A 26,226-nucleotide genomic window follows, 5' to 3' on the forward strand; every position below is an offset into this window, starting at 1 on the left:
TATAAACCGCTAACTTGAACCATTAGCACCAACTTTTATAATAAAGACCTCCATATAACTTTAAATTACCTGCCGTATGCAAATTGACCTGGGCGCACTGCGAAAAAGTTTGGCGCCCAGGACGAAACTTCACATATTAGTGAATTGGCGTAGTCTGAGCGAATTTGCGAAGTGTTGTGTGCGAAACAGACGCTCATGAGAATTCGCCCGTTAGTGAATCTGACCCATAGTGCTGCTTTCTATACCTATATATTACACAGCCATATTTATCATTTCAAAAGGGGACTCTACTTGCTTTTTAAGGACATACAAATTGTGGTTTATTGTGTGCTTTGTAACTCAGCTTCGATTTACCAGCCTGGCCGCTAAAATACCAACTGGGGATGACTGGTATTACAATGTAATTGCCGGTAAATTTGTCATCCCCAGTAGTTACACCCCCAGCTGACCCAAATTCCTCATACGCTATTCCTCTTATGATATTCTTACCTGGCGGCTCTTCATGGTAAGCTTGTGGTTCTCTTCCAAAACAATTAACCATCACTTTTATACCATTCTGCTTCTGTCACTATCCAATCATAAGTAGCTCCATGTATTCTGGGAAGAACAGGTGGTGCCAAGGCCTCGCAAGCTCCAGTTTTAGCATGGCTTTATCTCTGCGAATGACTCCAGTGCAGCATTCTCTGTGCCCCAAAATTGCTGCAGTTTTTTTAATAAATAATTAATCAGCATCGTATAAGGCTTATCAGCAGCTTAACAATTTATCAAAATCACTGTACAATTAAGAAAGTTCTTCTGTCAAGGGTAATGAGGGGAAATATAACTGGCTCAGAGTGAATATAGTAGTACAGATATGGGACCTGTTATCTAGAAGGCATGAGGTATTCCAGATAAGGGGTCTTTCTGTAATTTTTAAGTAATAGTCTACTATGTAAACATTAAGGGGCAAATTCACCAAGGGTCGAATATCGAGGGTTAATTTACCCTCGATATTCGACTGGGAATTAAAATCCTTCAACTTCGAATATCGAACGATCAAAGGAATAATCGTTCAATCGAACGATTAAATCATTCGAATCGAACGATTCAAAGGATTTTAATCCAACGATCGAAGGATTATCTTTCGACCAAAAAAACTTAGGCAAGCCTATGGGGACCTTCCCCATAGGCTAACATTGAGTTCGGTAGGTTTTAGATGGCGAACTAGGGGGTCGAAGTTTTATCTTAAAGAGACAGTACTTCGACTATCGAATGGTCGAATAGTCGAATGATTTTTAGTTCGAATCCTTCGATTCGAAGTCAAAGTCGTAGTCGAAGGTCGAAGTAGCCCATTTGATGGTCGAAGTAGCCCAAAAAACACTTCAAAATTCAAAGTTTTTTTACTTCGAATCCTTCACTCCAAGTTAATGAATTGGCCCCTACATAAACGCTACAGGATTGTTGTAACACTAGTATAGATTAATGATATCTTAGTTAGAATTAAGTACAAGGTACTGTATTATTATTTTTAGAAATTAGAATTATATGATTAAAATAGAATCTATAGGAGATAGCCTTTCTGTACAGTTTCATTCAGCATAAGAGAGAGTTCTGCTTCGATCTGCGTGTTATATTCTTTCCTGTGCCATACTGCCTTGCATTCTATGGAATGCTTCATTTAGTCATTTTCTAGATGACATCCTGTCATTTTTCCCAGAATTAGATAGTGTATTTGGCTTGGGGATGTACAGCTGGTCCTTCCCCTTCCTGCATGTAAGCTCCACTTGTGTCTGTGCTTCTAACCTTCTGTCTACTGTTGTGTCTGTAGAGGAAAGAACTCTAGCTCTGTGCATGAGTGAGTATTCCACTTATTTACGTGTGTTTTTCCTGAATCAGATATATATATATATATATATATATATATATATATATATATATATATATATAATACACATTCTATTACAACAATATTGTGTATGTTGGTTAAACTTTGGATAAAGAAAACTGGGAAAAATTAATAACTTTTAATATAATATAATATTTCTTATTTAATATTTAATTCAGCTTACCATTTATCAGCAATATTTATCTTCATCTTCCCTGGTGGCTTCGTAAATTCTTTTACTTTAGACTGGTTCTTAGCAGTCTTTCAATTGGTCTTCATTATAGTTTTTGTTATGGTTTTCTTTAATGACTTGCCTTTTTCTTTTGCCTCTTTCCAGTTCACTGGAAACTTACCCCAACAGGCAAAAAAAAATGGTTATAATTTTATAATTATTGTTGCTTTTTATTGCTTATCTTTCTAATTAGGTCTTCTATTCATATTTCAGTCTCTAATTCAAATCACTGCCTGGTTGCCAGGGTAATTTGGACCCTAGCGACCAAATAGCTGTTAAAATTCCAAACTTAAGAGCTGAACAAAACGCAAAATAATTCCAAAATCCACAACTAATTAAAAAATGAAGACCAGTTGCATATTTCTCAGAATATCACTCTCTACACCAGTGATCCCCAACCAGTAGCTCGTGGGCAACATGTTGCTCTCAACCCCTTGGATGTTGCTCTTAGTGTCCTCAAAGCAGGTGCTTATTTTTGAATTCCAGGCTTGGAATCAAGTTAATTGCATAAAAGTACTAAGTGTACTAAGTATAGTGCCAAGTAGAGCCTCTTGTAGGCTGCCAGTCCACATACGACTACCAAATAGCCAATCACAGCCCTTATTTGGCACCCCAAGGGAATTTTTTATGCTTGTGTTCCTCCCCAGCTCTTTTTACATTTGAATGTGGTTCACGGGTAAAAAAAGGTTGGGGACCCCTGCTCTACACCATACAGAGCTTTTTTAAGGTGACCTGCCCCTATAACAAAACACTCTAAAGCAGAAGTTTCTGGGCTTCCTGGGCTTAGGCCTCCCTTTGAGTTCGAACATCTGTTCTGGCCTCCCCTTAACTAGTAACATTGTACCAACAGTCACTCTCCTGTATTTCAAGTGATATACTGTATATAAGCAATTAGATTTCATTCTAATTGGCCTTCGGGCTGGGCACCCCTTGCATAGGTTTGAGCCCCCTTGGGTCCTGATAAATATTACACTGTAAAGGCAGGGGCACACGGGCAGATTCGGGGAGATTTAGTCGCCTGTCGACTAATCGCCTCCTCTTTGGGGTGACAATCTCCCCAAACTGCCTTCCGCCGGCTATAATGAGAAAACGACAGCGCAATGGCACTCACGACACTTCGATTTCCGAATTCGCTGGAAGTTGCCTCACGAGGAAACTTGGGCGACTTCGGAAATCGAAGCGCTGCGAGTGCATTGCCGCAGCCGATTTTTCATTTTAGCAGGCATAAGGCAGGGGAGATTGTTGCCCAGAAGAAGATGTGATTAGTCGCAAGGCGATTAAATCTCCTCGAATCTGCCCGTGTGCCCCTGCCCTAAAAATAATGCTTTTGTTTCAACAGCATTGAGCTGCTTGATAGTTATCTGGCAGCCACAGGTTAGCTTACTGATGTAGGCGGCATCTCTGGACACTATCCTGCATAGAATTTTCTCTCTCTAATTTTGACCGATTAATTAATTAGATGGGAAGAAAACAATGCATAATAATATCGGGACTATGTAGCATTAGTGACTTAACACCCTTGTGGCTGGTCATCAGGAATCCCAGTATAGCTGGGGGAGAAAGTATGATTAAGAAGTGTAAAACTGCTAATATCCTGAACATGCTACAGAAAAGTGAATACAGGTTACAAAAGAGGAGGTATTTTACACTCGTTTTTTTGGGTAGTTACATAGTTAAGATGGGTTGAGAAAAAGACCAAAGACCATCAATTTCAACCCCTCCAAATGAATTCCACACTCACACTGACCTATCTATACACTCATATACAGTAGAACCCCTATTTTAAGTTTTTCAGGGGGCCAGAAAAAATGGTGTAAAATCCAGGAAAATGTAAAATCAGGGAAATGTGTTATGCATAATATATAGGTGGGACCACAAAACAACAATGTAAAATTGGGAAAAAATCAGGGGATGTAAAATTGAGGTTCTACTGTATATCAACTAGGGATGCACCGAATCCAGGATTCGGTTTGGGATTCGGCCTTTTTCAGCAGGATTCAGATTCAGCCGAATCCTTCTGCTTGGCCGAACCGAATCCGAAACCATAATTTGCATATGCAAATTAGGGGCGGGGAGGGAAATTGTGTGACTTTTTGTCATAAAACAAGGAAGTAAAAAATGTTTTCCCCTTCCCACCCCTAATTTGCATATTTAGGACTCGGTTCGGTATTGGGCCGAATCTTTAAAGAAGGATTCGGGGGTTCGGCCGAATCCAAAATAGTGGATTCGGTGCATCCCTAATATCAACTGTATATACCAATATCACTACTAACTGTAGATTTTAGTATCACAATAGTCTTTGACAATATGCTTGTATTTAGTTAAATGGCTGTGTCTCCTATAATAAATGACATGAAGCTATGAGACAAAGCCAACTCATCACCTACACCACACAAAGACATCCATGGACTAGACTGCGAGTACAAGACAGGGTCTGCATGTTCCAATTCTTGTTCCTCCTTTGAAAACAAGATAATAATAATAAACTGCATATTCTTTTAGAAGAAGCAGAAAGAAAGATGCTGACATGAATCTCAGGGAATATTTTGGGGTTCCAGTCAATTGCTTGAGGCCATTTGCTTTATTTCCTAACATGCTCTTTCAGATACAGCATGAGTCCAGAGCCCTAGACTAAGCTTTTGCATTGAATTGAGATGGCCTAATGCTGACTGGGGAATGAAGGACATGAAAGGCATGGCTCATCATTGGTATGATCACTTCATCTGACACTGGAGATTAGAGGATTTAGAGCAGATCCCTGTCGATGCCTGAATGTCACACACATGGCTGGCTGCCTTCCTTTAGCTTCTGAAGCCCAGTGTTCCTTATTAATGTCCTTCCTAAAAATATGGCTATTTCAACTGAAAAATGGTCTTTTATGGTGTTTGTAGGAATGTGTGCTGAAGCATCCCAGCAAACCTCATACTGGCCAGTGTGAGAAGGACAATCAAATATGTTGGGGGCAGAACTAAAGTTCTTCTATCAGAATGGGATCCGCCTGCTCTGATGTACTTGCTGGAGCTGACTCTGTGTTCATATCGAAACATTCTTTGTTTGTGCCTTTGAGGTATTTGATAGATCATGTTGTAATCAGAGGTTAAACATCTCTTATAGTGATGGGCGAATTTTTCCTATGTCGCTTGCGAAACACATTGAAGTCAATGGGCATCAAAATTATTTTGGCCAAATGCATTAAAGTAAATGGGAGCGACAATGTTTATGTGTGTGACTATTCTGACGTAAGTCCAGATTGTTTTGGGTGCAGTCGATTTTTCCCCAGAGAATAATTTATTCACCGGCGGCGAAACATGTAAATTTGACGCAAATTCGACCATCGCTAATCTTTTACACTGCCGCTGTTGTGAAACGACAACTTCCAGATTTGGGAATTCTGAAAGCTGTAGTTTCTCGTTGATTGGTTCCAGAGGTTCTGTACACCTTGCTTGCATTACACAATAAAATATTGCTAAACAATGGTGCTGATAAAACAACTCACTTGATTCCAGGACTTGCTCCGTCCAACCGTGAGTTAAAGGGAACATATTTCACACTCCACCCTTCACCACCCACATTTGTACCAGAATTCTTTGTAAATGTGGGGTAAGGTAGGGCAATTACGGAATGCATGCAGGAGTAGTAGGATGGGGGGGGGTTGGACATCTTATTCTTGCCTCTATTTGCTGACTGCTTAGGCCCAATCCAGGTCAGATGGGCCACCAGGGTCCCAGGAGGAATCCTGGTAGGTCCAGCTGCCCTGGACTGACTGTGGTTGGAGGATGTGTGTGGGGTGGGGGGGGGGAGTGGTGTGGGCTGGTGGCATCACCTTGTGTGTGCTGGGGCAGTGGGGTCAGGTCCTCCAAAGGGCCCAAAGTACCATAGTCCATCACTGAGCCCCCTACAACCACAGAGCCTACTTGCTGTTAGTTCTGCCTCTGAACATTTTGTACTTGGTTGCTAGGGTGCAACTTACCCTAGCAACTATGCAGACATCCGGAAGATTGAACAGGTCCTCTATTGAAAGATAAGCCATAAAAAGCCACAACTTAATAAAAAGAGATCTGACAACCAGAAGGCACTGAAAACTGTATTCTGGAAAATGGCAAATAATTAAAAGCCACAATCGGATACTGAAGCTTAACCTTGCCTCACAAGGAAACTTTGGCGACTTCGGAATACGAAGCGTCGCGTGTGCCATGCCGCAGGCGACCTTTCATTATAGCCGGTGCAAGACAGAGGGAAGGCGTTTGGGAAGATTAGTCGCCTCAAAGACGAGCGATTACTCGCCAGGCGACTAAATCTCCACGAATCGCCAGGTGTGCCCTTACCCTAAAGCATAATGAGAGCAGTTATAGTAATGTGCAATGGGCGGGGCCTGCTTTGAGAACATAAGGACAGACGTGTTTGCTTGAGGTGTTTCATGTCTTTGGGCAAGGTTCCATAATAAAGTCTGTGCAGCCCTAGAGCAGGTTACCGACCATAATAATCTCTAGAAACTCTTGCCTGATGCCCAATATAGATGCTCAGAAATTTTGTTCACCCCTTTAATAGTATGTTCCGGTTGTGCTATGCGGAGGAAGTATGGAGGACTCACAGAGCTGGCATACCTGGAAGGCTGGACTGTCAATGGAATCTTTATTTGCAGCCGCTGGTATGTGTGTCTGTCTGTGTGATCCTGGGCCTGGCTCCCCCTCACATCCATCTCAGACAGGAAGAACAAAGGAATAAATCATACAGAAATTAATTTATCTGCTTGACCTGATGTCCCCTGTCACATGAGGTGCAGAGAAATAGGATTATGTGACCTCCAAGTTATCAGAGCAGTCAGCTGACCACTGGGCCTCATCTCAGTTAACTCTTTCACTTCTATTGTCTTCTAATCGAGAGCCGGCTAGATACTTAGCAGGGCAAGCTTTTAATGAGAGGGTTATTGTGTGCATTGCAGGTAAAGTATGTATTATCTGGAAACCTATAATCAAGAAAGCTCCCAACTGCAGCATTCAATTTTGGACTGGTCTACTAGGGGTGCCAGAGGGTATCATGGTTAGTCCAGACTCTAGTGGGCCCCATTCTAGTAGAGTTCCTATCATCCTATCCTTATTTTCACTATAAAAATCCATAGCATTTGGCACTATCTACAGTATATCTAGTTGCTATGATGCCCTAGGAGGCCGAATCTGACATTGTTATCATTTCCCATAGAGCCCTACTGAGAGGGGTAATAGTATCAAGAATTACAGAATTAATGGTGTTGGCCTGGCAGAGGGCCATTTACAAAGCGAAGCAAGAGGCAGTAGAAGCCAAGCTTAATGTTGTAGCTCATCGAAATAAGAGCAGTAGTCAGCATGTTTGTATCAAGGGCTGCATGTTTCACTAGTAGTAGTAACAAGTCTTTACTTGGCAAAGAGGGAACAATGTAAATGTACAGCAAATAAACTGCTGATCCTCAGAGTGTTTCTATTTGAGCTCCTGATGATTATGTGCGACTTCTATCAAATGTTTACATTATATTCATTATTATTGACATAAGGGGTTACTTGCGTAAGATACAGCGTATACAGCTTGATCCAAAACACAAGAACAATAGTCGTATATTATTCGTTATGTGCTAATTGCAGAGACTTTTCAATACACGTTGTTCCTTCTGAGATTAATAGTCTCCATTTCTGTTTGTGTCTCTCTGTGGCTGCCATTGTTTGTAATTAATATGCACTGTTTTACAGTCACTGTTCCCTCTGCTCTCGCCTTCACTACCTGCTTAGGTGAATCAGCTTATATACAATATACAGCTAAAAGTAATGGTCTTGGGGGTTTTCAAAGAGTAAATCTTCATTAGCAGTCCAATGTGTCCAATGCACAAAGAGAGAGGTCTGTTCAGAATAGAACTGGTGAGATGGGAGTGGAAGAACTTGACTGGCCATGACCTCAACCCAACTGAACCCCTGTGGGATGAATTGGAGTGGTAGCTGCAAGCCAAGCCTGATCTCCAACCTACTAATGCTCTTGTGGCTGAATGGAAGCAATGCCCCAGCACCAAGTGGAAAGTCTTTCCATAAAAGTAAAGGCTGTTTTAGCAACAAGGGAGGCTGGACTCTATGTTAATACCCTTGGTTTCAATAATGTGAAACGTATCTATCAGGTTCCTCGATTTTCAGTATTGGTAGGACAATGCCCCCTCTGCAAAAAAAGGGGGCTCAGTGTGCTCCAATCCCCATCTTCCCGCCCACTTCCCGCCCTGACTCTGCCCACTCTCCACCTGGACCACTCCCCATCAGACTCTGCCCACTTTTCACCCTGTGTCTCTGCTTTCCCACCGCAGGTAATTGAGTGGCTGGGGAAGGGGGTTTCTTATTAACTATAGAGGAAGCAGACCAGGCTATCGGAGGCCCCCTTTTTCCTGGGCCCCTTTGTGACTGCGGGGTCTGCTTCCTATATAGTTACTGGCCAGTGCCACTCTGTAGTCGTTTGTGACCTTCCTCTGCCTTAAGTACTAATTTAGCATGTGCCAAACTAGCAGTTAGTCTCCCTAAGGTATGCCTTGTCAAGATTTAGATCTGAGTTATTTTAACCCTTGTTGTGCAGCCAATTCGAGAAAAGAAAAAGCTATGATACCATACCAAAGATGCAAGTGCTATGTGGTTCAATAAAATATTAGAAGGGACCCCAAACAAGCTACATGTTGGTATAATGTACATTAAACATCAAAATGTCAGCCATAATCAGGACCTAATACATAGTTTGTGTGGGTATTTGCAAGAAATAAATTAGCAGCATGCATATATAATATTCAAATGGCTGGTATATCACATACTATGTTCCAGACAACCACGTCTATATATAGGTATGGGATCAGTTATTCAGAAAGCTCCGAATTAAGCAATGGTCATCTCCCATAGACTGCATTTTATCCAAATAACCCACATTTTTAAAAATGATTTCCTTTTTCTCTATAATAATAAAAAATACCATGTACTTGATCCCAACTAAGAAATAATTAATCCGTATTGGGAGCAAAACCAGCCTATTGGGTTTATTTAATGTTTACATGATTTTCTAGTAGTCTTATGGTATGAAGATCCAAAATAAGTGTAATCAATTGATAAAAATATATTTATCAAATGACAACTTGTGTGCATTAAAGTTACAACAGCATATTCAATGGATGTATGACACCTATCTAATTGGTAAAAGCTGTATCACCCTATAAAAGGCACCATGCAAATGAAATCCATTGAAAAAGTAGATATCCCCCAACAATTTACTATTAGATATGCATATTTATTTCTTTTTTGTTTCTTTGCAATGTACACATTTTGCAACAGAGGTTGTCTCTCCCTTCAAATATTTCAAAAGTAATTAAAAATGATGTATTTTTTTCATAAATAAGTTTAAAATGCCCCTCCCCCACAATTGTATTCATGTCAACCCCGGTTGCATGGCAGGGTTTTAAACACTCCGTCCTGTGGCCTTGGAAAGGAAACCAGGGTTAGAGGTTGGGCTGAGAGTCAGTACATGGAGTCGGGTCTTTGCATTGTTCAACTGGAGTTACACTCTAGGGTGTTCTTACAGTCTCGGAAACAATAGGCCTCAACATTTGTAGTCTATTTTTAGTTGAGTGTGCAGTCATTGTGTGTGTGCTGAGTATTGTTCCAGATGTTATACATGGATGGAAGCACAATATTTGCAGGCTGGATAAACTCTGGACTTCTGTAACCCCTTACATCAGCTCCAGCAGTGATGAATACATTTTGTGACCCGATTGTTGGCCTGGTAGCTAGGTTTCTTTGCCGGTCAGATCAGGCTAATTCAAAGATCCATTTTTTTGGTGGCTTTTCTATAAGAGTCAGTTTTACTTTCTAAGTCCAAACATCGGGGAGATGGCTGGACTCCTCCTCACCTTTTATGAGTATGGAATCTTTTATCTGGGAAACCATTATCCAGAATGCTCCCAATTATGGAAAGGCCATCTCCCATAGATGTTATCCAAATAATCCACATTTTAAAAAGTGATTTCCTTTTTCTCTGTAATAATAAAACTGTATAACTAATATAAGTAATTCTAAAACATTTAGTAATCATTGAAGACGTTTTATTACTCATCCGATCAGCTTCTTCAGTTCAACTGACCGGTGTGGAAAGTACCTTGTACTTGATCCAAACTAAGATATAATTAATCCTTATTGGAACAAAACAAGATTATTCGGTTATTTAATGTTAACCTATTTTCTAGTAGAATTAAAGTATGAAGAACCACAGTATTTTACACATGGACATAATTCATACCTCCCAACATTTTGGAAATAAATAGAGGGACAAAAAAGTTGTCGCATGCAGCGTGGCAATTTTTTGGTAACACTCATTTTATGGCCACACCCTCTTATTACCATGTTCATTTTCCAAAATGTGGCAGGTTCTGAATGTTTGAACATATTTCTGTGTTTTGTTTTCAGTTACTACAGTTTTGCTAACGAAGGTGAATTGCCCTTTAAGCTGTGAGTCTAACTTCTCCCAAGAGACCTGTTATCTTATATTGTTACAATTACTAATTTGCTTATCTCAAAATTGTTGCAAAAGTATCTTAGCTGAAGCTGTGGCTGTTCTGGGCTCTCTGCCAAAAGCCAATTAAGTTGGAAACATTGTTTCTTTTTATGGCTGTTCAGTGCAGAGACTTTCCAGTACAAATGAGGGACTGCGTGTTGAGCTGTCAAAAGAGGGACTGTCCCACTGAAAAAGGGACAGTAAGGAGGTATGCATAATTCAATGATAAAAAGCTGTGTTGTGCTCCATCTGTAGTAAAGAGACTGTCTATTTGCTTCTGGCCCCTGCATAAATCTCATGCACGTTAATGTACAAATAATGCCAAAATCCAAATCCTTTTCCAAGTGTATCATCAGTTTTTGTTATAGATATTGATCCACCTTAGTGCCATTCACTGTCAGGCACAAATCTTTGTACCTCTGTAATCAGCCAAAGTGCTAAACACTATGTGCCTGGTACATTTTCGTAAATTAATCCTTATGTGCCCCAATGTGCCATGCTTAGGAGGCCCTTACAGACCAGGAAGAGAGGAAATTCCTTATGAATAAACAATAAACAGAAGACATGCAGTAACACAAGGGAACTGTGAATATGATGAATAACACAGTGCAGGGTTTCTCTTTTCCCTATGTCTGTCAGGTGAACGGGTTTGTGTTGTTAAAGGAGAACTAAAGCTTAACTAAAGAAGTAGGCTAGAAATGTTGTACTTTATGTTTTGGGCTTCTGTACTAGCCCAAGGCAACCACAGCCCCAGAAGGGAAGATCTGTGCCTCTAAAGATGCCCCAGTAGCTCCCCATCTTCTTTTCTGCTGATTCACTGCACATGCTCTGTGCTGCTGTCACTTACTAAGATTAGGGATTGACTCACAATATACAGTATACATAGAATATAAGGGTAAGGGCACGCGCTAAGATTCAGGGAGATTTAGTCGCCTAGCGACAAACTGCCTCTTCTTCAGGCAACTAATCTCCCTGAAAAGCCTTCCCGGGTGGCACTTGGAGAGCTTCGTTTTCCGAAGTCACCCAAAGTTGCCTTATGAGTAAACTTTGGATGAGTTCGGAAATGAAGTGCTCCGAGTGCCATCCCACCAGCGATTTAGATTCTAGCTGTCCGGAAGGCTTTTCGGGGAGATTAGCTACCCAAAGAAGAGGCAATTTGCTGGGCGACTAAATCTCCCCCAATCTTAGCATGTGCCCTTACCTTTAATGTCACAATATAAGGCTGATTAGTAATTAATACAGATAATTGCTACATGGCAGCACAGAAACCAGTGCAACTAGCATCAGAATTTAATAATCAGCCCTGTAGCATCAGCTTATATTATAGGCCAACTTAATTCTTCTGCTTGTAAATTTGCAACAACGACATTTGTGACATACCTTGTTTATACAGACTTTAAAAATGTTAAAGCAGATTGGATGCCCAAGCCTGTGGCCTGTTGCTTCTTGAGTCCAATACAGACCCTGTGTGCCAGTTTAGCATTACATGTTCATAGTGTGTGTGAGGTTGTTTTTAAGCCCTATTTATCCTACAGACCCTCCTGGTGCACTAAAGCTCATTTTGCTTAGGTAAAAAACTTGAAGCCTTGGCCAGCAGTTGCTCCTTTAGGCGGAGGAGTTGTTGTATTGCACTTGGTTTCCTGACTGCCATGAGAAATGTGGCCTTTCAATACATAACGAACGGAAACTGCCTGTTTCTTCCACTTCTTTGTAGAGCAGCAAGTGGAGTGGCCGCATGACATCATCACCACATTATATCACCTTTGCTGCCGGCTCGACTTGGTTTGACTATAACACATTTTTCTGGTACTTGAGAAGTCTCCAAGATGTTTCAACTCTAGCCGGGAAGGGTTAACATCCTCACCCCCTCCATTGTCACTTGTGCCTTTACTTTTTTCTTCCTTCCTGCTTCTACTTCCCATTCCACAGGAAGCGTGGATATCCCAGGACATCCTTAGCTTGCTTGTTATTAGATGACCAAGGAGTTTGAAACCATCCCCTTCTATTATCTACTTCTTTCATTTATTAACATTTATCTACATTTCTTCTCATTGCTACAAGATCCTTTCTACCTCTTCCCATTCATAACTTAGATCCAAGAATCTACAAATACCCTTGCATCAGAACTAGAAAAGCCTCGATCCCAATCCAAATGAACCCTGGCACTAATATTATCTCTCCAGCAGATATGGTTCCTTAGAAGAACATCATTAGGGGAAGCCATATACATCTGAATCCGTGTACATGTTCCACCACCCTTGCCCCAGCCAAACAAACCTCCTGATTTATTTCTTATATATCAACCAGGTTTGTCTTCAGTGGCAGCCATATTTCTTTATTTTCTTCATATTAGCATTATGTCGGCAGCTGTAACAATCCAGATGCAGAAGAATAAACAGCATGGCATGTAAATACAATCATAATAATAACTTTTAGGCTCCCAGCACTCGCACTACCTGTGTTGAAGCATGGGACACAAACCACAGGGCCCAGAATCCTTTGTTGCTTTAACTGTTGGGAGTCAGAAGTCAGATGGGGTTAGATAAGCCTGTTATTAAAGAAAGCTCAGCACATGGGTATGGAAAGGTCGCTGTGCAAGCGCTGACACACATCATTAGGCTTTCACTCTGGTGACTGACTGCTGGAGAATTCTGCCAAATTCCACAGACCATTGACTACTTCAGTGCCAGCAGTTCCTTCACTAGAGCCCAGCTTTGCGAGTGAAAACCTCTGGTTGTTAGTTCTCAGATAGAGCGCACTATATGCAGAACTGTGTTTACTTCCAAAGAACATTCATGGGGAGAGGATAGCCATATTGCTTTCTCATCCATGGAAAAATGTGGCTCTAAAACTCACACAGCTAAAGCAAAAAAGCAAAACAAATATGATATGCTCGTATCTGCTGCATTATACACACATATGTTTATCTCCTGTCATAGTCAAGCCAGCCAAAAAGTGTTTTTCACATGAGCCTAATGGCTTAAGCTGGCCATACACGGGCCGATAAAAGCTGCTGACAGACCGAGTTGGCAACTTATCGGCGTGTGTGTGGGTCCCTCCAACGGGCTTCCATGAACGATATCTGACCTTACAATCGGCCAGATGTCGATCGGACAGGGTTAAAATTCCCTTCAGATTGTGGTGCATCTGTCGGTGATCCGCCCATATTGCCTACATTATGATCCGATCGTTGGGCCCTAAGGCCCGCGATCGGATCAGCCTGATATCGCCCACCTCAATGTGGGCATATCGGGGAGAGATCCGCTCGTTTGTGAAATCGTGGATCTCTACGTGTATGGCCAACTTTACTGATATATGTAGGGTCTCATTTACCAATGTCACAGTTATTCAGTGCAGTTTCCCATGTTTTTATACTACAGCACAGTTTTTTCCAGAATTCCTGCATAATTGCTGCACAATTTACTATGACACGATGGCTCAAATATTGCAACTACTTGTAAAGCAAACATTCCAGGTCCCAAGTATAAGGCTGAAATCAGTTTCATGTTCATATAGGCACTGCAACATAGACTTTCAGGCTTATTCTAGTCTTCTCTGGGTAGATCTGGGCATAGAGCTGGCAGCGAATGGGCCAGGTCAATTAAACACTATACATAGGGCAATCGTCTCCCTCGTACTGACCCTCTCAGGGGTCCAAGGCTTCCTTGTTGGATTGTAGCTGTGCATCTTTGAGACACAGGAGATATCTAAGCCTTTCATGTATTCTGTTTTTCATAACTTTCTGCGCATGACTAAAAATGTGTATTTAGGAACTGCTCTTTAAGGGGTGGTTCACCTTTACATTAACATTAAGTATGATGTAGAGAGTGATATTCTGTGCCAATTTGCTATTAGTTTTAACTCTTTATTATTTGTGGTTTTTGAGTTATTTATAGTGATGGGCGAATATTTGAAAATTTGTTGAAATGCATTGAAGTTCATGGGTGCCGATTTTATTTTCTGTGGGCATCATGTTTGCAGCGAAACTTGGTAAAAATTTTTAGCTCATCACTAGTTATTTAGCGTTTTATTCGTAGAAACAGTGTGAGCGCACACACTAGCCTTCCTCACTCGATTGCCTGGTGCACAATCTTCTAGGGAGACGGCACTCCCCCAAATTGGCACACAGGAACATATGCAATATGGGTTAAACCCCTATGTGTTTATTGTGTCAAATGGTTTACCCCATATTACATATGTTCCTGTGTGCCGATTCCTCCTTTCGCTTTGTTTCATTAGCGTTTTATTCAGCAGCTCTCCAGTTTGCAATTTCAGCAATCTAAATTACCCTAGCAACCAAGCACTAATTTGAATTAGAGACTGGGATATGAAAATGAGAGAGCCTGAATAGAAAGATGAGTAATAAAAAGTAGCAGTAACCAGTGTCGGACTGGACCAGTAGGTTTTCTGGTGGGCCCCTGGCATCCCAGTCTGACACTGGCAATAACAATTTACATTTGTAGCCTTACTGTTTTTTTTAAATGGGGTCAGTGTCCCCCATTTGAAAGCTGGAAAGAGTCAGAAGAAGAAGGCAAATAATTCAAAAACTATAAAAAAGAAAAAATGAAGGCCAATTGAAAAGTTGCTTAGAATTAGCCATTCTATAACATACTAAAACATAACTTTTTCATGTGATGCGCTTTTCCTTCTCAAGGACATTATTGCACATGGCTGGGCAGACAGAGACTTTTATGAGAATCAGATAGATAAGCAACCGTTCTTTTACTTTCCATCCTTTTCCCCCATTGCTCTCATTTAGCTTATCTCTGGGATGTGAGCTCTGTACTCTTTGTACATTAAATAATATTCTCTATGGCATCTAGAAAATGTGAAGGTTACACACTACTCTCCCATGCCCAGACTTGTCTCCGCATTCACACATTCAGTTTGCCATTGCGCTGGCTCTTTCTCGTGACATGGAAACACCGGCATGGTTGGATCAGGAATGAAGATGAGATTATTCCCTTGCGTGTGAGCCTTCATTTCATTTGTAAAGGTGTAACCCTTCAGTTGCCAGGAGCAAAACATTGGATTCTTTTGTATATAAAGACAGGGTGGTTTTTCTTTTGGAAGAAGATTAAAGAAATCTCCAAATAAATTGTGTTTAGCAGGAAAAAAAAAATAGTGATAGTTTTAAAAACACAAGGGCACAGTCTAACATAATTCCATTTACAAATAACTTAAAAACTATTGAAAATCTCTAATGAATGTATATTGGAAACCTGCTTATTAGATAATGTAAATAAAATCTTTTTTTGGCGCAGGTCCCCTTTAAGTCTTCTAGTACAACTAGACTCCAGCCAGCATCACTGTAAATCTTAATCAAACATTTCGTAAAAGTAAATCGTTTTTCCCAAATTCAGGTAGAGCATATATATATATATGGCAAGTCATCTTCTCTAGCAGCAGCTTGTTTTGATGTACATGCTTATTATAGATAGTATGTTTTGGGTAGATCTGGGTATAGAGTGGGCAGAGATTGGGGGGTGTTCATGTTTGTCACTTTCTGCCAGGAGTTTGTATGTTCTTGCTGTGCTTGCGTGGGTTTCCTCCTGTGTATTCCAGTTTCCTCCCACACTCCTAAAACATAAAGGCAGGTTAATGCAACAAAAGATATTTTCTATATAATACTCCCAACCTTGCACTTCATACATGATTTTTACCACTTTAAAAGCCTTTATATCGCAGCAGCATAACAGACTAGCCAAGATATTTACACTGTAGTGAATATTGATATGCTCAGCATACCTTTCAACTGTCCTGTTTTTTTCACGGGACAGTCCCAATTTTGACAGCTCAGCCCGCAGTTCTGGATTGTTACTGAAATGTCCTGACTTTCTCTTTGATCTCCTACACTGACAGAAAACAATACATCGTTTCTAATTTATTTTATTTTTGGCAGAGAGCCCAGAATAAGTGGCAGGTGGACTTGGATAATTTTGTAACAATTTAAGATTAGCAAAGAAACAATTGTAACCATTTAAGATAAGCAGGTCTTTTGGCGAAACTGTGACTTGCGGCTTAAAGGGCAATTCACCTTCATTAGCAAAACTGCAATAACACATAAAAACCACAGAAATGTGTTCAAAATTTATAACCTGACACATTTTGTAAAATGAACATGGTAATTAGGGGGTGTGGCCACAAAAATGGGCTCAAATGTTGGGAGGAATGGCTCAGGTCAACTGTATGTATAGATGATGTAAAGTGAGGGAAGTCCTGAGAACTATTGGCGGAAGAAGAAAAATATGATATTGGGTATTTCCCACTAAGATATTAACCATGCATATTGAAGGGTCACAGCTTGTGGCATAACTACCAAGGATGAGGGGGGGGTGCATCCAGGCCTGCCAAAGCCACAGAAAATGTAATTTGTGGGTGGGAGGGATAGAGAATCTGAGTGCAAGTGTGTGTGCAGTACAAGGGGCACAAGTTTGGAGCGTGGGGAAGGGGCCGTGGTGTGCCACTGGACATAACATGTCAGGATTATCATTCAGTATCAGATTGGGGTACATGGGACCCACCATGCCCACCATGTAGCCACACTCAAATCATTCACACCTGCATCCTACCACACCGCTACTTATATCAGGCTGCACCTCGGGGGTAAAAAAAAAGATGGCTGTGCATTACACAGTGGAACACACTGCCATCTTTGTGTATGAAACTTTCTGAAGTTGCATGTGGGTGGCTGGCATGCGAGCAGGCAGCAGGGCCCAACAAGATTAGGTCCCACTGGTATTTTTCGCAGTATCCCAGTGGGCCAGTCCAACTGTTATCATTGCATCTGTATGTGGGAGCTCCTCAGACTGGCACTCATACCATAACATTGAACTAACATGCATCAATGGAGTAAAATATATCTACCAATCAGCAGCGCCGGATTTACATAGGCCCGCTGACTTCCATCACCCCTGTCCCCTCCCTTTTATTCACGCAAATGTTCATTATCAGGACCAGAGTAATGAGGATTGGTACATGGGAAATACACAATTTTATCTACTGCGCATCCCCAGTGTTTCTGAACCAATGTGGGTGTGGTTGGGCTTCATGCCGCCCCCTAAAATCCTGCCGCCCTAGGCCTAGGCTTTGGTGGCCTTTCCAAAAATCCAGGCCTGCCAATCAGACTTATTGTAAATTAGAAAAGAAAATGTCTGAATGGTTAAAAGAAAATAACTGAATGGTTTCTATGATTTATAGCACTTGTGAGATTTTGAGGAGTCTTAGCAGATGAGTCCTATAACCACTACTTGCACTAGGATTTCCACAGTGTTTTGCAGTACTTCTTTAGGTCACATTAAAGGGGTTGTTCATCTTTAAATTAACTTTTAGTATGATGTAAAGAGTGATATTCTGAGACAATTTGTATTTGTTTTTAATTTTTATATTTATTTGTGGTTTTTGAGTTATTCAGCTTTTTATTCAGCAACTCTCTAGTTTCCAATTTCAGGAATCTGGTTTCTAGGGTCTAAATTACCCAATAAACCATGCATTGATTGGAATAAGAGATTTAAATATGAATAAAAGAGGGTCTGAATGAAAAAAATGACCTCCATTTGAAAAATGAAAAGAGTCAGAAGAAGAAGGCAAATAATTCAATAACTATAAATAAGCAAAAATGAAGGCCAATTGATAAGTTTCTTAGAATTAGCCATTTTATAACATACTAAAAGTTAACTTATTGGTGAACCACCCCTTTAATAATAAAAACTCTCAGAATGCTTTTTTTTTTCTATTCCTGTGGGAAGATATTTGAGATAACTGGACTAACTGGGTTATTTATTACTTATTTTCTTAGCTTTCTTTGAAGACCCATGGACTGATGGAGAAATGACGATTTAAGAAGCTGGGACATGAGCCATGGAAATTGTGAATGGCGGTATAAATAGTCACACGGATGTTGTACCTAATGGGTACATGAACAGAAGCTTTCAAGCGTGTCCCAAGGAGACGAACACTAGCGCCATGGCTATTTGTGAGTTTGAGCATTGTGATGTGGGTGGTGCTACCACAGAGCTACAGATGGAGGATGCAGCGGGCAGGTATGAAAAGAAACCAAAAGGGACCCGAATTTGGAGTTTTGTGAACAGAAGGAGGGCGAATTTATCAAGGAACAAGAGGCCTCAGTCTATGATACTCACTAGTGAGATAAACGAGCCTAAACCTAAACTGTCTTTCATGGACAAGGTAAGATCTTTCAAAAGGTTAAGGTCATCTACATTCTCCAAAAGCTCAGTGCTTCGCAATTCCAAGGCTAAGGTTGAAAGCCTGCCTACTGACAACGTTGATGTGAATAACACGCGTGCTATGTTTAGAACAAGGAAATTTGCTGATGGCCAAAGGCCTTACAGGCATTCCTATGCTGGATATATTGATGACTTAGACTGTTCATTTGAAGACGTTGAGTTAAACATTTGTATCTCTGAATGTGACTCTAATGAGAACAAATGGCTTAGAGATATGGCAGTTGGAATGAATGGGGATACAGACATTGTAGATAGTCAAAGCTTGACCAGCCATCGCAGACATGCCCTTACCACTAAGAGCTCAACTATTGCCGAGGGGGAAATCCAAAGAAGAGGACTTAAAATCCCACCTGAGCACCGCAGAGGGCGCACCTCTTACATGTGGAATTATCTGAAAGGGATTTCACTGAATACCAAAGAAAGCACAAAAGTAGAGGATAAAATAGATAAAAGTACATTTCATAATGCAGAACTCACAGATACTACTTCGACTGCCTCTGATAAAAGGATGGAGGATAGTGTTGACCAGACACGATCATCTGATGGTGCCACTGCCACCAAATCCAAAAATCTTGGTGGGGTCTTTAGGTTTTTCAGCAATATGGCAGAGGCAGCCAGAAAGTGGCGAGGCTCTTCCAGATCTTCCACAACCGAGGATCAAACTTCTCAGTCGACTCCTCGGACTCACAGACTGCACAACACTTCAAGCAAGGAACCTTTGGTTATAGAAAATGAAAATGCTCTAACACTTTCACTAGAAATTCCTAGATTGACTGATCCAGTGGCATGTGATAGTCATGCCCACAGCTACCACCCTGTTCAGGATCGTTTACCCATCCCCACATCAGAGGTAGAGTTTGATGACCCACTGCCAATGCAGGAACAAGATAGCAAGGAGATGACATGTTTGGGCAAGAACCATTTTGAGGATGAAGAACTTACACAGTCTTCTCAGACACCACCTTTAGAGACATCTTTTGAAGAACAAAATAATTCTAGAACAGAGAGTCCCAGTCAATGCTTGGATACGCATTCTATAAATTCTATAACCTTAGATGAGTCCAAAGAGGAATGTGTTTTGGGAACCACCCCTGACAATACATTTTTACACGAACAGAGCTGTTTGGAGGAACCAGAAGAAGATCCATTTGAATACAGCGATTCTGCAACCGAGTCTCATTTAGGCTTGTCCTTTCCTTCTTCATCTTGTGAGGAGGTAAAGTTCTTGTAAAGTTTATGGGCCATATGAAAGTTTTGAAAGTTCATTAGAAAAGAAAAAGTCTTGTGACGTCGCTCTGCTTATAAGAATAAGTTAGTGAGCATGGAAGAACCATCTTGTGTTTTAGTTGTGAGCAGAGCAACATCTCAGGACCTGTTTTTTTTCCAGCTGACTGTAGTTATGGAAGATATATTAATTCAAAGGATCATGTTTATAACCAGATATGAGGGGCTGTGAGCCTTTCTAATGTAATGTCAACATTTATTTTCCCACTTTTCATTTTAAAGGATATGTAATCCCTAAAAACAAATCAATGTAAACCTGCTCAGATGGCTCTTGTGAGCACATTTGCAATTTACATAAATTCTGTAGTTTTCAAAATATTAGCATTTGTTAAGACTGCTAAATAATAATGAATATTAAACAACTGTGCCACTTGCTTGTTCTTTCTGCCAACTGGCTACAGTTGATTGAAAACACGCGGCGCTTCGTTTTCCGAAGTTGCTTGAAGTTGCCTCTCGAGGAAACTTCAAGCAACTTCGGAAAATGAAGTGCCGCGTGTGTCATAACGCAGACGACTCATTACAGCCGGCACAGAAGAGGAAGCGGTTCGGGGAGATTAGTCGCCTCAAAGAAGAGGCGATTAGTCGCCAGGGCGCTAAATCTCCCCGAATGGCCAGGTGTGGGCTAGGCCTAAATGAGCAAACAATCCCTGTTTTATTTATATATTAGTTTGCTGTAGAACAAGTGTCACTATAAGCTGACACTATTAGGTTACAGGCTTTGTGCTAATTACCAGGAGGATTTTGGGCACCATTCAAGCTTTATAGCAAATAAACAAGCATCAACATATAACCCAGTATTGAGTCACTATAGAATGTCGGTGTCTTGATGAAAATGCATTCATGGGATATTTATACTCACCAGAAAAAAAATCTAATTTACTTTTTCAAATAATTCAGTACAAGACAGGCTTTAATTAATAACAAAAGCATATGGCTATACAGGTATGGAACCTGTAATCCAGAATTCTCATGACCTGGGGTTTTCTGGATAATGGATCTTTCTGTAATTTGGATCTTCATAACTTAATTGTACTAGAAAATCATTTAAACATTAAATAAACCCAATAGGCTAGTTTTGCTTCCAATAAGGATTAATTATACCTTAGTTTGGTACAAGGTACAGTTTTATTATTAAAGGGAAAATCATTTTATAAAATTTGGACTATTTGGATAAGAGGGAAGACGACCTTTCTGTAATTTTGAGCTTTCTGAATAACGGGTTTACGAATAACGGATCCCATACCTGTATTTACTGTCAAGGTATATAATTTTTAGGCTTCAGCAATTTCATATTAAAATATATATATATATATATATATATATTTTTTTTTTTATAGCCCATTAGCTGATAACATGAATTTTAAAATGAGTTCATTCAAGGTATCAAGGACAGTCAGCACCATCTACTGGCCATTTGGAGTTAAAGCATTGTAATCATTTTTGAAAGTGGATTGACTAGATTAGATATGTAACGGGAAAACGTTGCTTTAACATAATAAATGTCACAGATGGGAGAACCTGCTGCATTGACATTGATGTATTAATGTGGATTCTACACTTATGGGTTCTGTTTTCTACAATGGGAAGAGTGTGTTGCTAAGGGTTAATAAGTATTTGTGTGCATGGGTGAGGCTACGGGACATAACTCTAGTAATGGCACGGTTGGCATGGTTAGGTCCGATCAGCTCTTTAGAGTGCAAGGTAAATGCTAGTAAAACCAATCTTGAGTGATCAACATTATTTTCTGGTACATTAGTTTTATCTTGATTGAAGTGAAATGTTCCATGAACACAATAGGGCTCATTTCCCTAACTGCAGGCACATAAACTTTACAGCACTTACACTGTACCCATAGGGGGTGCCAACTAAGCTCTGTGCTGTGCACTGGATTAGGTAAAGGCACAGTGTTTACAGGTAAAAGTTAGGCCTGTCTGTCTTAATAAGTCATATATACAGTACTCTGGAGTTCCGTTTTATTCCTGAAGTCTGGAATGAAAACTCTTAATTTTAAAAACAACCACATAAGGGTCCGCATTGTGTTCACACATCATGTCCAACCTCCAATTGCAGCCTCTTTATTTGAGCAGCTATGTACTTAATTATAAAAAGGAATCAGCTGACTTGTCATGTTCAGTAGGCCAGTGTTTTAAAGTCATGTGACATTGAGGTTCTGATTCGCAACAGTTTCTGCGGTATCTTACGCATTTAGCAGAATCCTGAACCAAATATTTTGGATTTAGTGTATGTCTGTTTCATGAGGCTGCAGAATGGAAAGTGGTCATATAGGTAAGTTTGGTAATACCTAATGTAAATAGTTAGTTCCAGTGTTATCAATTTTTATTAGACTCAAAGTGGAAGTAAAGTCTAAAATAGAACAAGGCTAGAAATGCTGTATTTTGTATACTAAACATAAACATGAACTTACTGTACCACTAGCCTAATCAAACAACTGATTTATGCTTTCAAAGTTGGCCACGGGGGGTCACCATCTTGTAACTTTGTTATACATCTTTGCAAGACCAAGACTACGCACATGCTCAGTGTGGTCTGGGCTGCTTAGGGATCATCATAAATGATCAAAACAGCACAAGTCAAATAAAATCTGCCAGAAGCCGATACAGCAAGACTGATTAATAATCAGAATATGCAGACTGCACTGGCCCCAGTGTTGTCATGTAATCTAATGTGGATTTTATAGTTTTTGTATTGTTTAATACAAACTTTCTCAAACTCTGCAGAACCAGTGGCTGCAGCAAAATAATCCTCCAAATAGAATCCCAGTTTATCTGTTTAAATCTGGCTCCATCTTTGTCCCTGCAGCTGGAGTTGGAAACAGTAACAGGGATGTAAAGGCAAAAATAAAATCCAATACAAATCTCTACACTGTTCTACAGGGAAACAAACAAAGCTGCTCGAGTTCTGAATAGCTGGGAAGTAAGGACTCCCCCTACTGTTCATAAGTATAATTGTTTCCCTGCAGCGCAGTTAGGGACCGTCCTATGCACAGCAGTAAATGAAGGGGGAATCACTGCATACAGTCAGGGTTCTTATAAAAACAGTACACATTTTTTAATTAAAGTATCATTAAAGAAAGTAAACATGGGATTTTATTTTTTTGAAGTTACGTGCCCTTTAATAAAGCAAAGCCAGCACTGTCCATAGTTCTGTAGGATTTTATTTGATCAAAAGTACTGGATTTCATGTCTCAGTTGTGACCTTTCTTGTATCTAGGAGCAATGGGAGCAACAATTGCATGATGTTACCAGAGAAGAAGAGGAGGTGGCAGAACCTCTGTGTGGTAGCCAAAGTTCTATGTTCACACAGGAGCAGGTTCAAGATCACCCAGAGCAAGTTCCAGATCACCATGAGCCAGTTCTAGGTCACCAGGAACAGGAGCCACATTACCAAAAGCAGGATCTGTATTACCAGGAGCAGAATCTAGATCATGGGAAGGATCAAAATTACAAAGAGCAGGATCCAGATCACCAGGAAAAGGATCAAGTTTACCAGGAGCAGGATCCAGATCATCAGGAAAAGGATCAAGTTTACCAGGAGCAGGATCCAAATCACCAGGAGAAGGATCAAGATTACCAGGAGCAGGATCCAGATCATCAGGAAAAGGATCAAGTTTACCAGGAGCAGGATCCAGATCACCAGGAGACGGATCAAGATTACCAGGAGCAGGATCCAGATCACCAGGAGAATGCTCAAAATTACCAGGAGCAGGATCCAGAGGAAGATGCTCATGAAAATACCAAAGTCAATGACTTTGACAATGATAGCATCTTACCAAGTGACTCTGATACTGACCAACAGAGCAATGGATATGAACAAACAATACCATTCCAACCTTTTGATGAATTAGAGAATGAAAACATCTTGACGGTGAGAAGTCTAACCATATGCATATACTGAATGTTTCTAAACCACTGTAGATTGGCACAAACTGTATAAGTGTTATTGTATGCATTATGTGACTCTTATATTACATGCTGTTCAGCTGGTGCAAAATATTATGCATTTTAGATTAAATTGGCAGTGGAACCCTGGACGTATAAGGTATTAAGTATGAGGCTATATTCTGCACATTGTGCCACCCAGCAGATTGATAAGAGAAGCCTTTTATTCCAGTTAAATAATAAGAGTATCCCCAGAGAAGGAATTGATTCATGGAACCATGCTTAATGCCTATTTACAGTATTCAGTCACCTTCTTCCCACTGCAAATCTAATGCGATTACAAATGTTCCTCGCAAAACAGAATTGATAATAGAATAGTTTTAGATAAAATCATCTACTTTTAACCTAATATTTGTTATTATGTGTTTCAGCCTTTGCGTCTCCCACCAACTCCACTTAAAGTGCCCGCGTTGATCAAATTACCACTGGACAGATGCATGTCATTGCCTTTATCCCAGAGCACTCCATCTGGTCTTGATCAAGTTGGGTGGATGAAGAGGAGGTTGTTGACTTCAGGTAGGAAACAATCCAGTGCTTATTTCAGAATTGGTGCCACTAATGCAGGTGGGAAATGCCTTAGGAAGAAATTATCTCCTATGGAGGACAGATCATAGTGGCATATGAGTGGTGAACAGGGGAAATTAAAGTGTTCACCTCTCCAATTATTGCTTTTTCTAATGGTATTAAATGACACTCATCCTGGGTGATGTTTCAGATATGGGGGTGACATGTACTTCTGTGCAGTAATGCTCCATTGAGCCTGGGCATTTGTCATTAAATACTATTTGGGGTACCAAAAATTAAAGGGATTGTTTAGTCTTTTAGTAGGATGCAGAGAGTGATATGATATTATGAGACAATTTAAATTTGGTTTTCATTTTTCATTTATTTCTGTTTTTTGAGTTATTTAGATTTTTATCCAGCAGCTCTCCAGGTTGCAATTTTAGAAATTTGGTTGCTAGGTTTCAAAGAGCCCTAGAAACCATGCACTGATATGAATAAGAGACTATGATATGAACAGGAGAGATCCTGAATAGAAAGATGAGTAATAAAAAGTAGCAATAACAAATAAATGTGTAGCCTAAGAGAGCATTTGTTTATTTAGATGGTCCCCATGATGATCCCCATTTGAAAGCTGGAAAGAGTCAGAAGAAGAAGGCAAATAATTAAAAAAAATATTAAAAAAATATTAAAAATAAAAATATTAAAAAAAATATTAAAAATAAAAAATGAAACCAATTAAAGTTGATTAGAATTAGAATTAATGTAAAGGTCAACCACCCCTTCTAATGTAACATTTCTTTCACTAGGAGACGCTGACTTAGGCTCCAAGACTCTGGAAGTCCGGCGAGGCAGCAGAAGAGCAAAAAGCGGATGGAAAGCCATAAAGCTGGGATCAAATCAGTTTCCTGTACATAAGGTAAGTGGCCATGTAACATGATAATAGCTTCACATGTGCCAGTGAAATAAATGAACTTATCTATAGGCATATAGGAATCCAGATCTTTACATGGTCTTTATCACTTTATAGCATCTCCTCTAATTCATTAAGGTTAGGAAGGTTTCCTGCGGATTTCCATTAAACAATTAAATATACTCATCATGGCAGCAATTATACTGAATCCCCAGAATGCACCTTTCTTTCTGCAAATCACACATGGATTCTGGCTGTACAACATAAGAGTACTGCTAAGAGTGTGGAGCAGTCCTACAAAAGGGGTATATACAGTAGTAATGCACTGTCGCTTAGGGACCACCAGAGAACTTGACAAATGTGGCTGCTCAGCTAAATATAAATTGAGCCAAATGATATATAGGTTTTTATATAGGCCCACGATGGTGATAGTGATGGTCTGATGGCAATCCTTCTAGGATGGGGCCTATTAGGGCACATTGGGAGATCCTGTGGTACTCTGGTAGGTCATTTCATATTTCAACATACTAACAGTTAATTTAAAGGTGAACAATCTCTTTAACACAGTAAAGAATTGTAATGCAAAGAATACATATGTTGAGCATAACCAGGGTTGGACTGGGCGTGAGAGGCCCACTGGGGCTGCTAACCCAGGTGCCCCCACAACCCCTCTGGGTGTCCTGCTGCCCACC

General features: G+C 40.2%; 1 protein-coding gene across 1 annotated transcript in view; it reads left to right on the forward strand.

Annotated features, from left to right (window-relative positions):
- LOC108698371 (rho guanine nucleotide exchange factor 9) overlaps window positions 1-26,226 on the forward strand; it is a 237,404-nt gene that overhangs the window by 22,745 nt on the left and 188,433 nt on the right. The window contains exons 2-5 of the mRNA XM_018229799.2: window positions 18,430-20,093; window positions 23,393-24,046; window positions 24,492-24,636; window positions 25,431-25,540. Of these exons, the coding sequence (XP_018085288.1) occupies window positions 18,492-20,093; window positions 23,393-24,046; window positions 24,492-24,636; window positions 25,431-25,540 (2,511 nt within the window). The 5' untranslated portion in view covers window positions 18,430-18,491. The remainder of the gene's footprint in view (window positions 1-18,429; window positions 20,094-23,392; window positions 24,047-24,491; window positions 24,637-25,430; window positions 25,541-26,226) is intronic.

This window comes from Xenopus laevis, chromosome 8L (genome assembly GCF_017654675.1).
Source record: "Xenopus laevis strain J_2021 chromosome 8L, Xenopus_laevis_v10.1, whole genome shotgun sequence".
Classification (NCBI taxonomy): domain Eukaryota; kingdom Metazoa; phylum Chordata; class Amphibia; order Anura; family Pipidae; genus Xenopus; species Xenopus laevis.